This window comes from Lissotriton helveticus, chromosome 3_2 (genome assembly GCF_964261635.1).
Source record: "Lissotriton helveticus chromosome 3_2, aLisHel1.1, whole genome shotgun sequence".
NCBI lineage: Eukaryota > Metazoa > Chordata > Amphibia > Caudata > Salamandridae > Lissotriton > Lissotriton helveticus.
The window spans coordinates 29299105-29316037 of NC_136062.1; the positions used below are offsets into that span (position 1 = coordinate 29299105).

The 16933-nt window shown below is 43.9% G+C and overlaps 1 protein-coding gene across 2 annotated transcripts in view; it reads right to left on the reverse strand.

Moving 5' to 3' along the window:
• Positions 1 to 16933, reverse strand: part of SPPL2A (signal peptide peptidase like 2A) — a 346877-nt gene that overhangs the window by 259626 nt on the left and 70318 nt on the right. For both annotated transcript variants that reach the window (XM_078684763.1, XM_078684764.1), the window contains exons 3-5: positions 13885 to 14067; positions 10574 to 10663; positions 10098 to 10231 (exon numbers count right to left, since the gene is read on the reverse strand). In XM_078684763.1, coding sequence (XP_078540889.1) covers positions 10098 to 10231; positions 10574 to 10663; positions 13885 to 14067 — 407 coding nt within the window. The remainder of the gene's footprint in view (positions 1 to 10097; positions 10232 to 10573; positions 10664 to 13884; positions 14068 to 16933) is intronic.

Below are 16933 nucleotides of genomic sequence, written 5' to 3' on the forward strand. Positions count from 1 at the left end.
AGGTACACAGGGGTCAAAATATTGAGGTGGCGACAGTAAAAACAATGTTGTCAGGACACAATGTATCCAGCTCAAGGCTTTGTATGCAGTGTACGAGCTGTGGCCTTAAATTTCTTCAATTGGACCAACTGGATTAACCTTCCGGAGACTAATGACTTGTAAAATAAAAGGAGGCTTATAGTAATGCCGTACTCCGGCTTTTCAGCGACGCAATTTGTGTAGTAGCGTGCGCGCCTTGAATCATTGCACCAAGGCGCTGTACGAATCACTGAAACCTGGAAAACTCTGCCCCTTGGTGGTGGTGGTGCTGCTGGCAAGCTGAGAAGATACATAAAGCATTATTCATACACATAAGCAACAAACAGCACTCTCCCCTGCACGCACAAACACTATCTACAGCGGCCTTCGCTTGGACTGAACAATCCAGCGCCGAGTCTGGTAATCGATTCATCTTCCTTGAGGCGCTCTACCCTGATGCATAAGTCTCCTTAAGAATTTCATTTGAAGGGTTGATGTTTGTTGAGACAGCCCTCAGAATCACCCCAATCACCAACACCCGACATTGCTCCCTGTCGTACCAACCCTAGGGCAGTAAAACACAAAGGACAGTTTTCGCTAGCATTAGCACACGACTGGGCAGTTAAGTGCCGCTGCAGAGGGTCCTTTGTGAGGTTTGTACGGTGCTGATTATATTCACGATCCCCATGAAGGGGTGGGGCGGAGGAAGAAGTTTCAGGTTACACATTGTTTTTATGGAAGGTGAGAGCTAACTCACTTGGTATTATGGAGGGGGGGAAGCCCCATAAACCCAATGGGTGTTGCGCGCCTGCTTCCCGTACAGGTATGGAATGTGGAGGTACAGAGACAGGCCAGCTTTCTGTGCCGCAGCCTGTACAGGCAGTTTGCGGTAACAGACCTGGACCAGCAAATTCCATCCGGCCAACTCATGCAGGTAGGGTAGGGAGTGTGGGTTGCTGTGCTACCTCCCACCGGCCCGTGCAGGCATTGTGTGGTGGCAGAGTTGTGCCGGCTCCCACACCCCCATCTTTCCGTGCCTCCGGACCTGCAGTTAGTGTGTGGTGCGGAGCTGGGCTGGCTCCCACTGTGCCGCCGTCTGATCAGGGCTCCTGAACTCCGTCCAGCTCGCTAACGAGAACCATATGAGGTCTTCAAAGGGGGCACCTTATCTCCCAGCCTGCTCTGCAGAATGAATCCCCATCCGCGCCAAACTAAATATATCACCTGCAACAGGGGATGCATGTTGCAAACTTGTAGCGAGTTGGTCGCTTTGGGTTTCAGAGTCAGGGATCAGATGAAAAAAAAAGTGGAGTGGGAAATAAAGTGAGCGCGGTGTCCCTAAAGCGGGCGCCACGCTCAAAGTAAAGTAAACAAGAAGTCAGCGTTTAGTTGCTTCGGCCGCAAATTGGATCCCCCCCCCAAAAAAAAGAAGCCTGTGAGTGGTGCCGCGCGCGCGCCCCTGCGAGCATATGTCTTCAATTATGGCGGCTGAGTCGGGCCGCCATAATTGAAGACATATGGGCTTTGGCGCACGTAACAGACACCAATAGGCCATAGGCGTAGCTACACGACCGCCTATGGCCTATTGCGTGTTCTGTTATAAAACAGCACACATGCAAAGTCCAATCAGAATGGACCTTGAAATGCACATGCACGAGCTATGTGGAATTTCAAGGTCCATTTTTTAAACCCTAATAAAAGGGCTTTTCGCTTGTGAGCCCTAAAAACCTGGGCTCTCTACGGGCAAAGTGGGAGAAGGATTTAGGTTAAGAGAAAGGGTCTGCGTGTTGCAGCATTCGTGCCAGATCTCACGAAATGCCGGTCTTAAAATCATACAATATAATTGTATCCATAGGACATATTCTGAAGAGCCCATTGCAATAATGTAGGTGCTGCCTGTAGCAATATGGGCTGATCATGTGAAACCGTTAGACAACGGTGGGAGAAGGTTATTACAGGTCTTACAGAATTGTCAGGCAATTTGTGGTTACTTAAAACTTGCCTGCTGGGACTCATGTCTAGGCCTAAAGCCAAGAGATCTAATAGTACATTTATTGACCACGATTAGCCCTTGCGTAACAGATTGCCACAAATTTGAGATCCCCGTTGGTTCCTGACCTTGGAATGTGGAAATTACACACATTTGCTAAAGCATAAATGGATGCAAATACACACCCAACAATGGGTATGGGTAGACCCAGATTGACAGAGATTGGGAAATTATACTTCGGCTGTAAGCCTCAAAACGGATGACACATCACCTTAGTGGGTGGGCTTTAAACAGACATATGCTCTTAGGCACTATCTACTGCTAAAGAGAAGTTTATCATAAGAAAGCCAAGGACATGACATACTTGCAGCTAGAGTTGGAATGCAATGAAATGTGCTAAAACATATCAATATTACTTTGTGACTATTTAATGCCATAGGTTGAATGAGGAATGTAGTGTTGAGCTTTGGTGAACGTTTGCGGCTGTAAGATCTGGACATTTGGACGGCATCTGATTTACAGACTAAGTAGTGTATGTATGTCAAGTAGTGCAGCCACAATGCACACTTTTCCTTTGACAATAAGAGATCTCTTGGAACATTGACAATCTGAGTTCTTGAATATTTATTGTGTAGAATAGATCAATTGGTAAAAAATCCTACATTTGGGGATCTTTTCAAAGCACCAGGTAGGATGCAGTGTGATCCTCATTTAGTTATGGTACCCTTGAAACACCTACTGGGATTGGCATTTCCACACTTACTAATTTCAGGAATCATTTTCAATGTAGACAAAAAGCGGCTGTGAAACATTTTCTGAAAACAGCTAATTTGTACCAACCTGACACTGGCACAAATATATGGTAACTGAAGAACCACCTACCAAAACATTGCCTTAAATACAGACACCATGCTAAGACTACAAATCAGAAACACAGAATGTAGAATAATCCAATCAGATGTGTAAAACAGGATACACAAGTTCCAGTCAGCATTACAGCTCCATAATCTCATTTGCCGAAATACATTTGGCATTCATGCATATGTTTTACTCAGCTGACAGAATGCTGGCACCAGAGCAGGATTACACAAGAACTTTGCCTCTAGCGGCTTGTGCCTCCTCAGCATAACCCACAGTCTGCAAACAGGGACAGCTCACATGCTATCCCAATCACAGTCTTTTCTTGTAGCAAGCAATGGCAATACATATGGCTTCTACCTGAAAGTAAAATACACAAAAAAGTCAGTGATGGATGGAACGGTTGAATTAATCTCAGCCACTGGTAATTACTCGGGCTGTATCCCAATCCATTGTTACTTTGAACACCATGTCACCTCAGTTTGGACCCAGTTATACGCAAATCAATATTGATCCTGCTCCAAACAGAACAGTCCAGCCTAAACTGCCAAGCCAGGTCCTCCCTGGACAGTAAACACAAGCAACCCAGGACCAGTTTCACCCTAGTTATGGGCTCATCAGCCTGGTACAGCTTGGTTCCTGTGATGAAGTGTGCACAGGACCCACGTCTGGGCATACCCACCCAACAAAGGGCACATTAAAGTACACAAAAAGTAAGCAATGTAATTCTTGAATTAATCTCAGCCACTGGTCTTTACTCAAGTCCGCATTCCAAACCACTGTTATTTTGCACACCATGTCACCTCGGTTTGTACCCAGCCATATGCAAATCAGTCTTAACCCTGCTCCAATCGGAACATTCTAACCTGAACCGTCAAGCCAGGTCCTCCCTGAACCGGAATACAAGCAACCTTTGACAGGTTTTACCCTAATTATGGGCTCATCAGACAGGTACAGCATGGTTCTAGTGACACAGTATGCACAAGACGCACGTTGGAGCCATGCTCACAGTGTCAATGGAATATAGCTATACCAGGCTGATGAGGCCACAACTAGAGCGAAACCGGTTCTGGGTTGATTGTTTTCCAGTTCAGGGAGGACCTGGCCTGGCATTTCGTGCTGTAATGTTCCCATGAGGAGCAGGGTCAATACTGATTTGCATATGGCTGGGCCTAAACTGTGGGAACTATCAAGATCAGGATCTATTATGCTGTTAAAATCTCAATCGATAAGCCAGTACATATGCTCCCACTTCATGAGGAAAACTATGAGGCGGGCCAGAAAGGCTTGTTGAGCTACATTCGCTGCATCAATGCTGCTGAACAGGAGCGGCTGGATGGCCGTAAAGCTGACCCTCCACAAAAACATAATGCCCCTAGGGGTCAATCTGCACCGCCAGAGGTTTGAAAGGTCCCCCTGGGCGTATCTAAATTACCACCCCACGACCAAATCCAGAGGATGTGGTGATGATACATTGTCCCAAACATTTATTTTGTAATCGGATATCCTCACCCGCCACGTGCTTCTCCTGCATGAATGCAATGTGAACGGTGCCTCTGCACAAATATTGTTGAATCAGATGTCGCTTATGAGTTGTCCCCAATCCCCGGACTTTTCAAGTCAGTACATCTATGTTCGTCATCATGATGTAGCAAAGAAGGGGGGCCTGAAGAGAGCCCTGTGCCTATAGGTAACATGGTACGTGAGCTGCACAAACAAAAGGAACATAATCTCCAACTCCCCTTGGGATAAGCGGCAACCGGCAGTCACCCAAGCAGTGAACAAAATGACCCAGAATGTGGGAACTCCCTTAGTGGAGCCTCATTGAAGGTCCCCAACTAGACAAAAGTAATAATATCTCGGAGGAATGTTGGGGGGGAGCCCAGCAGTTGGAGCCAATAATCTAGTTCCCGGTACTGAGGAGAGTGAATTAGGGAACACCAGAAAAATCTACTCCTGTAGGCCCACGTATTGCAAAGATTGATTAACGTGCCGGTAGTATTGTTTCAAGGATTTAGGCTACCTCTGCGGGTATAGTGAGCAAATTGACAGTGAAGAGAACAAAAAAGGGGAGGGGGTTAAATCAATAAGTCTGAAGTTTGTGGGGTGAAATTTGGCAATACAGTTGTTGTGGCACTACTTGGTGAAGCAGCAGAATCAGATTGAGAGTCATCAGTGAGTCCCAGGGAAGGAGGGGAGCAGCGCTCGGTAGCCAAGAGTGTCACATCAGTCAATGTGTGCTGTTGCTGGTTTCGCACTTGTGTCAGGGAGCGAGCCCCCTCTACACGCGACTCACCTTCTCCCATTCATGCCATCGCCCGGTGCACCGCTACCTCTCTACACCAGGCTCCCGAGTCGGTCCGGCCAGAGCAGATGCCACGAAGCGACGTTGTTCCAACCAGTCCCAGGCGTCCACGAGTTCCCTTAAAAAATGCTTGTCTGTTTAGCTATGACTTTAATCCTCGCTGGGTATAACAGAGTATGCGAGGCCCGCTTCCTGCATGCATTTCTCAACATCAAAAAGTATACTTTCTGCACCATCAAGGTATAGTCTGGGAAAAGAAAGATACAGGCACTTTTGTACTGCAGGAAGCCTGCATTTTGGAATGCTCTCAGGATAGTTTCCTTATCTCTGAAGTTCAACAAGCAGATCATCACCGGTCTGGGGATGATTCTGGGGCAGCGGCTGCATCTGTACCCTGTGCGCCTGTTCCACCTGGTACTGGGGGGAAAGGACCATCGGGGCCCCAACTGGGCGAGCTACTGCTCAGAAAACAATACCAGGTCACGGCCTTCCGCCACCTCAGGGTCTCCCACAACCCAAAGGTTGTTGCGATGGGAGCATCCCTCAGAGTCTTGGGCACTCCCCTCCAGTTCCCTTGCATTGGCCACCAGGGAGCGGACTTGTCCCTCAAGGTCCTTAACGTTTGGCTGCAGCTCATCAAGGACACCTTCCGGCTGTCTCACCCTGTCAGCTTCTTCTGGTCCTCCCTTAGCAGTTTCACGTCAATCACCACAGCATCTATCTGGCTGCACAGGTCCTGCTGCATCTCTACTATGGCTGTTAGAATTTTGTCAAATTTGTCATTTGAACTGTAGTCACCTCCCCCCTGCCTCTGCGAGCTTGCCCCTTGGCATCCAGCTAATAGTCCCGAGGTCCCCTGCACCTTCCCAGACCTCACTTCAGCTACATCAGCTGGGCTAGACGGGCTAGGGCAGCGCTGGAGGGTGTTGGTGATCAACTGTTCCCTCTCATGTGGCACTACGAGGCACTCAGCTCACTGAATCCCCTATGTTGCGGGGAGACCCTGCCCCAAGGAAGCCCACTGCCCAGGTGCAGTCCAGGGGAACAACAACTATGCGGGAAGGAAAAAATGGAAGAGGAATCCCTGTATTTTGATCCCACTACACCTGCAATACTACAATCTGTCAGTGGTGCACACACCAATGTTCCCCATTGCAGGGGCCCACCACACCACACCACACTGGAAGAAAACAAGCAGAGAGAGAAAGGGGCACAAGTGGTCCACAGATACTGCCCCTGATCAGCAAGGCGCCCTGGGTCTCCGCTCTAGGGAAGCGGGCTGTTGTCGACACTTGACCTCCATTGCCCTATGAAGATGTCACTGAGTCCGGGGGGGGAGGGGGTGGGAGGAAGTGGTACGCTGTTGAGGGACCTTCCTCACCTCACCCCACCCGCACATGCATCTTGGCAGGAAGAGGGGCAAAAGGAGCACAAGCAGACCTAGGCCCCCCCCCACCGTCTCTTAAAGGCCACACCAGACAACAGTGCTCTAGGACCCATGCAGGGTGCAGTGACGCAACCCCGCAACAGGGCCCTCGTCGGCAGCCAGGCCCTGGTTTAAGCAGGTAGTCTATAGCCACCATGCGGGCCTCCCTGCACTCAGGGAGCACATGGTGGGCCATGGCAGTTCTCAGGGCCATTCAACAGTTCCTTGGGCCCCTACTTTCACTCCGCACCACACTGGGCCTAGAGCCGAGTTATTTTCATGCCAATTGTAGGATAGATCAGTAAACAAAATTACCTATACCACAATTATATTTTAAGCTCTCATAATTTTTGCTTCTTGGTCAAAACACAAATCCTTTTTGTTTGGACCGGTATTTTATTTATACCTTTTGATTTAAATTGTCTTTTCTTTTTTATATATATTTCTATTTACCACATTCATGTAGGAAAAGGAAAAGACAGATACGTTCTATACAAGATTTACAAAGTTGTAAATAAAACTTTTCAGTTTTTTTACACCTTGTACAGAAAATTAAGAAAGCCCTGATGAGAATCTGGTTTACAACAATTTGTAATTATTTTGGCCACCATAAGTGTGGAAGGGTATGCTCAGACATGAGTCCCTTGCTCATTGCACCATCAGGATTCAAGCAAGCCGGCCCGAAGACGGCTGTAATGCCAGAAACCGGCCCCCGGAAGCTTGTTTCCTTTGCAGTGAAGAATTGGCTTGGTAGTTTGGTCTGCCCTGTTCCCATGATGCACTGGGCCAGGGACAGACTAATTTGCATATAGCCAGGTTCTGAACTGGCATGGTGCAGTGAGCTAAAAAACGGTGATGGATCAAGCCCTGATCTGTTGACTGGGTAGGAGTGTTCTGATTAACTCAGATACTCTGTCCATCACCACCCCCTTTTTGTAATTATTTTGGCCACCATAAGTGTGGAAGGGTATGCTCAGACATGAGTCCCTTGCTCATTGCACCATCAGGATTCAAGCAAGCCGGGCCGAAGACGGCTGTAATGCCAGAAACCGGTCCCCGGAAGCTTGTTTCCTTTCCAGTGAAGAATTGGCTTGGTAGTTTGGTCTGCCCTGTTCCCATGATGCACTGGGCCAGGGACAGACTAATTTGCATATAGCCAGGTTCTGAACTGGGATGGTGCAGTGAGCTAAAAAACGGTGATGGATCAAGCCCTGATCTGTTGACTGGGTATGAGTGTTCTGATTAACTCAGATACTCTGTCCATCACCACCCCCTTTTTGTAATTATTTTGGCCACCATAAGTGTGGAAGGGTATGCTCAGACATGAGTCCCTTGCTCATTGCACCATCAGGATTCAAGCAAGCCGGGCCGAAGACGGCTGTAATGCCAGAAACCGGTCCCCGGAAGCCTGTTTCCTTTCCAGTGAAGAATTGGCTTGGTAGTTTGGTCTGCCCTGTTCCCATGATGCACTGGGCCAGGGACAGACTAATTTGCATATAGCCAGGTTCTGAACTGGGATGGTGCAGTGAGCTAAAAAACGGTGATGGATCAAGCCCTGATCTGTTGACTGGGTAGGAGTGTTCTGATTAACTCAGATACTCTGTCCATCACCACCCCCTTTTTGTAATTATTTTGGCCACCATAAGTTTGGAAGGGTATGCTCAGACATGAGTCCCTTGCTCATTGCACCATCAGGATTCAAGCAAGCCGGGCCGAAGACAGCTGTAATGCCAGAAACCGGTCCCCGGAAGCTTGTTTCCTTTCCAGTGAAGAATTGGCTTGGTAGTTTGGTCTGCCCTGTTCCCATGATGCACTGGGCCAGGGACAGACTAATTTGCATATAGCCAGGTTCTGAACTGGGATGGTGCAGTGAGCTAAAAAACGGTGATGGATCAAGCCCTGATCTGTTGACTGGGTAGGAGTGTTCTGATTAACTCAGATACTCTGTCCATCACCACCCCCCTTTTTGTAATTCTGATGAGAATCTGGGCATTTGTTTTTTCCCTGCATTCGAAACGCGTCGGCACAACAAAGGATAGTTTGAATTAATTTCTGCTATTAACCCATTTACTGCGGCCGTTATTTCGGCGCAGTGCTGGGCGTTCTACAGAGTGGGCGGGGCCGCATCGGCCGTTGAACGTTCGCAGCACCAGCCAGGTATTGCTCAGAACGTTAAGCGGCCGACGGCAGCATCAATGGGGTTAATGTAATTTTTCATTTTTGGTTGACTGCTCCTTTGGACTAAAAAGATTTGGTCTCACATATGAATTTTGATTTACTCAGTTGTAATCTAAGAAGGTTATAAATGTTTGTCTTTGTTTGCGTAAAGTTTTGTATTTTTGATGTAGAATGTTAAGTATGTCTTAGTGAAAATGTGGACTATAAATGAGTTTTGTAAATATTTGTATATTTGTTTGTAAATCTTGTATAGAATGTATCTGTCTTTTCCTTTTCATACATGAATGTGGTGAATAGAAATATATATGAAAAAGAAAAGAAAATTTAAATCAAAAGGTATAAATAAAATACCGGTACAAACAAAAAGGATTTGTGTTTGACGAAGAAGCAAAAATAATGAGAGCTTAAAATATAATTGTGGTGTAGGTTATTTTGTATGTTTACGGATTGATATATGGCCCTGCCTAGACCACGTTCCTAAGGGCCTAATTCCTTAGCTTTTCAAAATTGTAGGATAGATTGCACCGGATCGTGGGTCGAGACAAGGAGCAGTGCGCCATCTTGTCACATTCAGCCACACCTCCTTACCCATTTTCTCCATATGGCGTGGAGTTGTTCACAGTTGGAGGCGTACTGGGTCGGAGTGATGTGGACGCTCAGTGAGATCACAGGCAACAAACTGAATGGGACTTTGCATCATTGCCTGCTCCAACTAATGCCGCTCCCGAAATAAGGGAGGAAAATCGGATATCGATTTGCACTGCTGGGGCTAGTGTTGGCACAGAGACGCATAGCGATACATTGGATCGGCCCCGCACCCCCCTCACCATGCCACAAATGGTTGTAAGATCTGAGTGAGTGGTCTATAGCTGAATGTCAGTTGAAGCGAGTGAGGACAGACAAGAATGTGGAGCAAGACCTGGAACTTTGGGGAGAGATGGTGGAACGCTTGGGTGAAGTGACTGGTCTCGCCCCCTGTGCTGTCGCTTGTGTCGCCTGTGTCGCCTTAGCTATGGATAACATCATGACAAACGAGTGCAGTGTTTGCTCTTACAAGGAGTGGACTTGTGGTCTTGGTGTGAGGTGGGCCTGGAAGTCTGGGCGGGACCTACTGCGATTTGAACAGTGTGATAATTGTAACTGTTTTTGGGGCGATTACCACCCCCTGCCCCCCCCCACCTGGTCGATACTACAAGAGACTTCTGATCAGCTTTACGGTTCTACAACATGTCTTTGTATCAGTTATTGCTGCAACATTTATTTGTATTGGTGTTCTCTGTAATTTCAATGGAAAATGCTAATAAACACAAGTTCACACTTACAGTTCTCCGACACCGCTCCAGTAACCGCCCAACGTCACTGTGAATACAGCTATCAGAAAGATGACCAGCATACTGTAGTCAAACATTTTCTCAGCTGGTGAATACAGAGTCACCTTCACATTGTCTCCCAGAGTCTAAAAATAAGACAGAGAAGCCGGATTACAGCATCAACCTGGCTATAAACTTCAGTCTATCCATTATTTTTTTTATAAATAACAGTCAGTTAACACAGTACGACATAAAGTCAAAGTAAAGCAAAGCCATTTTCAAAATGGCATTAATAACCAAACCAAATACGTCGAACTAAGAAACTGTGCTCATCACTCTCAGAGTTTTAAAGTGGATATAGAAAGGCAAACATACATAACTGGCGCTCGACCAATGCCGAACTGAAAACCACAGAGTATTTTTCTTCAATGAAAAAGCGTGGAAATAGCCATAATATGAAGTTCCATGATTATGTGCAAATAACTCACCTTTTGCATATTTACTACATCGCCATACCTGATGGCGGCAACTGGTATTGTGACATCTTTATAAATGGTCTTGTTATCTGTTGGAGTAATCTAGAAAGAAAGACATAATTTACACAAATCCATTTCATATATAATGTACAGTACTACACAAGCATGAAAAAAGTACTCGAGTGAGAAGGCATACATAATGGAACATATGTCATGCATTAAACTAATGATGTCATGTAACACAAAAAAATGTCTCTCTCAGCCTATATATACACTCACACATTGGTAACAACTTCAAAGTGCACACCACTGAAGTAGCAAACATACCCCATTCACACAACAAAACAATGAGATATGGTCGAGTCTATGAGATTGTACAAGGTTTCCCCACAGTAAAAAAATAAATGTTTCTAGCATTGGAGTGCCCCATTTTCTACTTCAATGTAACTCCTTCATCTTTCTCGTCAATTATTACATTGAAAGACTGACAAACCAGTCAGAGAGACTCTGGCTGGAAGAAGTAAAGCAACTTCCTTTCAAATCCTTCATTAGAGAGGGGTGCTGTACAGCAGGCTTCTCAAAAGAAAATTATCAGTAAAGTCCAGTTGTGCTACAACTGCTGGCTCAAGAGCATGGAACCAAAGTGATCATTCGAACAGGTCCTAGTTGTAGAAAACCACAAAGCAGTGGTGCTCCACAGCACATTATGGAACAAAGGCAGGTAAAAGAAGAGATGCCAACTTCAAACTTAGAGACAATGAAAATGAATACACTCCTTTAAAATGTTCCCAGGTACCTCTATCACTTTCTGCCTGCATCTGCCATCTCACCCTAACCTCGAGCTACCTTCACACTAAGAATACTGTGTCCTCCAACTCACTGCTCCAATCGATCCTCACACTGTCCAGCAAGGCAGACAACTGCAAATTGATAACGTACAAATTACTGTGAGAAACCTGGAATGTCAATTGAAGAGATCTAGGGCTCATCACAAAGTGAGGTGCACACCTCACATGAGAACTGAAAAGAGATACAAAAAGGTAAACAAATACTATCATGCCTCTCAACTCCCAGAGGCGTCCATCCAAACATGCGAGATCCGAAGAATCTTCCTCAATATTACACTGCAATGAAGGGCCAAAAATGGACTCTAAACTAACTCCAGAACATGGTAAAGATTTTCTCATCTTTGTTTATTATAAGATCCCAAAACCGTGTGCCAGCAACAAGGATATGGTGACTTTTCTACCACTACCCCACATTAGAGACTTTGCTAGTTGGCTTTCAACCTATGACCCTGCCACACATTCTCCAAGCAGTATAGAGGGCTAAAATATTAAATGCAAAGCATGCCTAACATTCACATACTACTGTGTTCCTCGCTCAGTCAGGACCACTACTCAAGGTCATAGAAATTCACGATTACCTGCTTGCATAAAAAGTTGACTGCGGGTCCCAAAAAGCCACACAGCTGCTACTTACTATCCAATGTAAGGTCATGGAAAGAGAGGACAACATACATACATTGAGCTGGCTTTATATCAATCAGAGGAGGCCCTGAGACGACCATAAGCGCCATTAGAGATGTCCGCCACCATTCTCGGGAATCTGGTCAACTTGAAGCCCTAATATACCTAACCTATTATAGACATATGTCACTGTTCACCACACAAAATGCACTTATAGCTGTTGGACAAATGAGCAGGAGTGGCAGGCCCAGCCCTCAGGAGGTACAATCATTATTCACTAACTGCAGTCGATATATCAGGATTGGTTCTTCTTCCCAAACATTTAAAATTAGCCCTCTGTAAATCCATTTGTGGAATTCCAGAGCAGTCAATGTCACCACTTATATTTAAAAGCTACATTAGGCGTCAGTCACAAAGGATAGTGCATATTCAAGCACAAAACCTCACATTAAATCAAATAGGCTTTAGTATGAGCAAGGGCTGCTTGTCGGTCCAAAACAGAAATCATTGTCAAAAAGAACAATTTAGATGGCGACCTACCCTTCGACTAGCCATGTATTCTAGAACATAAGCCAAAAAATGTATAAATGTTTCTGGCCGACTTTTCTGAGGCAAAAAAAGTATCTGAGGCACTCTAGCAAAAAAACATGGCCAACAGACATGCTGATGACTCTAAATAGGATTCAAGTGCAAAAGGGAATGACTAATGTCCTTTATGACCCTTTAGCGAGCACAGGTTTTACAAGTCAAGTCCTCCTATGTGATTCTGAAGAAGAAACGTGAAATATAGTTAACGTCCCAGTTGTGAATTGACCAAATAGGTTATAACTCTAAAAAAAAGGTTTCTCCCTGAGCACACAAAAATGTATATAATCCACAAATATAGATTTCAATGTCCATAAATGTATTCTTCTTATCTTTAAATCAAATATTCTTCTGTTGGTGCAGCAGACTTCTCTTGTCCGTACATCCAAAACATCCAATTAGAAATGTCTTCAATATAAACCAAATCCTAAGCAGCCAACACATATTTCGTCATACCAGATCAAGCATCTTTGACTTCTTCAGGGCTTTGGTTCAGATTTCAAGTTACAAAACATGTAAACTGGTCCGTATCGGTATCAAACGCACTACTCTCTATCCTTTCTTTACTAATAAAGGCCAAATCCTCCTTCATCAAAGCTCCGCATATTACCAGTGTTATTTTCACATACGATAATACCGTTATCAAGATTATCTATAAGGTAGAGAGACTGAGGTTATGACTCTATCTGCCAACTAAGCGTTGGCAAAACAGACACCTTCACTAGAAATGTATCTTGCTACAATACACAAGTGAACAAAGGTACACTCTGTCTTCTTCCTCTCTCTCACATTTCAGATATACTTATTAAATCCTCAGAAAAGGTCCACGTTTATCATTGTGGTACTTGGTCAAGAAGAAAACATATTTGTAACTTGTATAACATAAATACTTCATTCAGCCAAAAAGATGTTGAAATCTACTTTGGGGATTTCGGGCCTCCTGGACAGTGATCCATTGATCACGATCCTGAATTGTCATCAACGGCACTACTGGGCTTACCAACTTCTGAATTTTGAGTCTAGAGCAGCCATCCAGTGTACAAATTAGACAACATTTTAAGAACTATATTGTTTATAATATATCTGTTGGCCAACTGTTAACACTTGGAGGGACTATACTGTACATGCCATGTGTACTCTCATGTAGTGTATTCTGATGTCATTTCTTACCCTGTAAACTAATAGCGGCTAAAATCTGATTTTCCTTTGGATGTCCTTGTGAGCCTGAAAATATTAAGGCACATTTAAAATGTAAAAAAGACAACTCACAATCCCATTTTTACTGACAAGTAGCAGCAGTTTTGCACCACTGAGCTGAGCAATCCTGCCCTTTTCCAGCACATTGCAGGTTCCATTCATCACCATGACTGCCGTGCCCTTGAAGCCACCAGAAGGAACATCAGACTGTTTGCACAGGGTTGTAGAGGTCAGGTTCTCCAGCTTGTAGAGACTCTGTAAACACAGATTTTGTATTTATTTTCAAACATTCAACATATCAATTTTGTAGATCTCCAACTCATCACCTTTACAAATAACACCATTGAGGACATCTGTACTGTGCACTTTTGCACAATTGCGCACCTTGGCTAATTCATTCACTTTGTTTGCATGAAAATTCTGGTAAGAGATCAGTCTGCGTAAAATGTAAACTCTTGCCACGGACTATGGTCTAGATTTAGAGATGGATGAGGAAGGAATGGACTTATCCCAGGGCAGATCGGGGACTGGGCCTTGATGATTGATGATGTACCTATATTAGAAGTGAATTTACCTGTATTCATGTATATACTGCTTGCCTCTGGCCAAGTGTTCTCTTTCGAGGGAAATGTTGCTACGCCTTCTGCCCTGTATTATATACTACTGCCCACTACTCAGCTCACATTGTGTATTAATGATTTCTTTGATTGTAAGTTTCAAATATTAAAAATCAATAAAAACATTAAAATAAGAAATATTTAAACTCTCTCTGGTATTAAATATTTCAGTGGCTCTTTATTATTCCTGTACTAGCATAATTTCACTCTGCCTATTCAGGGTTTAAATCCCCTTATATCTAGCTTTCTTGCTAAAAGCTCTATTGATTGAGTTACAGCTGGTAATTTTGAATATTCCTAAAATTCAAATATCAGCAATTCAGTTGAAATCATGATCAGATCTTTGAAAATACAATGACATTTTGATATCCCTAATCCTGTTAAATAATGAAACATAGCCTTTTCTGGGCAAATATTTACTACACCTCTTGCGATATTTTTAGAAATGTCTGCACATACACAGTATATCAACAACATTGACAACACACAGCACGGGGGTCCTTGCAGTGTAATCATAATATATTGATCCAATATTAGGAAAGTGAGAATCTTCAATATTTCTCACCAGTCATGGCAGTGAGGTGCATGCATTTTCAGATGGATGTGCACATTGCGATAAGGCAAAATGGCTGAGAATCATAGGGCAATGGAGCCAATGGCAGACGTGGGCTGACCAACTGCTCCTTGATGTTTGCTCTCATAGGCTTAAGCAGAATGTGAATAACACTCTAACAGACCAATTGTAGAATAGGTCTGATATAACTAAGCCATCAGTGAATGTACATGTATGTATTTTTAAGGAATTTATGTTTTAAGAGTATGATAGGCAACTAAACTGGTCAGTTCCTCCTGACAGGGTTTTGCAAGTATTATTACAGTGTAAATCTTCTATCCCCCAGGGTTGGTCAAAAGCGCAGCCAACACTCAAACCCTTGACTACTAAGGCAGTCTCTGAAATTCCACGTAAGAAAGTACAGGTTTACAGGATTTAGCACATCGCAATAACAATTCAAAAAATCCATACTAAACAGATTAGACCTATGGAATCTCACTTACTTTTTCCCAATTAACCAATCAGGCTTATAGCGCTTGAAACTGGTGTCACACCATAACCAACTCCTGCCTGCTCCTTTGATTAGGAGTTTTTTTTACAGAACACCGACATAGACACATACCACTATAAACATGCACAAAAATTACACCCAGTAAAACAAAATGTAATCCTTCTTACAGGGGCCCAACAAGGATTCTACCAGTACAACACTTCAACTGCCACGGTTTGGCAGAGAGGGTAATGAACAGCAAACCCCTTGCCTACTCTGGTAAATGCTGAGAATACATGTAAAACAAATACCTATGTATAGGCTGCAGCACAGTGCAATAACACTCCAATATGGTTTTGACAATATCAATCCTAGAGCCTTCGTCATATTTTATAATGAGCAGATCACACCTATGGCATCTAATAAAACACAATCACAAAAAACAACTCAGGCTTGGTGCATTGAGCACAAGCTTTCCCATTAGTAACCATCAAGTATACATTCTAAAAATTACAACTAAGTGCAAAGGTACAGTTGGGAAACCAACGTACAACCCCTGCAAAAAGGGCATATTAAGTAAAATCACATCACAAATCTATCCCTAACGTTTGTCAGAGGATAAACAAAAGAGACATTGCCTACTACAGTAATATGATAACCCATGCAACAAACTACAGGGCTATATGTTTAATACAGAGTAATAACAATCCGCCCTTCAAGGCCTATGACTACTTTTCCCAATAAACCTATCAGGTGTACAGCATTTACAATTGTCACCATAACCAACTCAGACCTACTGTATTGAGTGCAATTATTCCCAAAAAGGAAAAGTAAAACATTGTACAAAATTACAATTGGCAAAACATTATACAACCCCTCCTAAGGAGACCCAACAATTATCTCATTGAAAAACATCTATCCCCAGAGTCCGTCAAAGGCGCTATCCAAAACCAAACCAATGAATTACTACAGTAATATGTGAGTTTCAAGTAAAAGAGCTTGTAGTGAACTACAGGCTTTAACACAATTAAAGAACCTTAAATGCCTATTCGCTTTAACATATGCTTTTCACAATAAGTAAAGCCTTGGCCATAAAGTTTTAAAAAAAATAGATCAGAGGTATAGCATCTGAAGTAACTTTTCACAATGACACAATCAGGCCTTTCTTATTGGGAGGTCACCAAAACAAACATAGGCCTATAAGCTGAACTACAAGGCAGCAGTCAGATCTACAGTCACACAAATACAAAATAGGAAAATATGCAGTTTGCAAAACATTGCAACCTCTACTAGGAGTGTTAAGAAGGATTATCAAAGTGAATGTCATCTACCCCAGCATTTCTATGCGAGGGTGACTAAGACCAGAAGCGTTGCCGGTCTCAATAATCTGTAAGCTACAATATTGAGCAAAGGCGTTCCTAAAAGGCATCATGAATTTTCAGTCATAACGTTACAAATGTA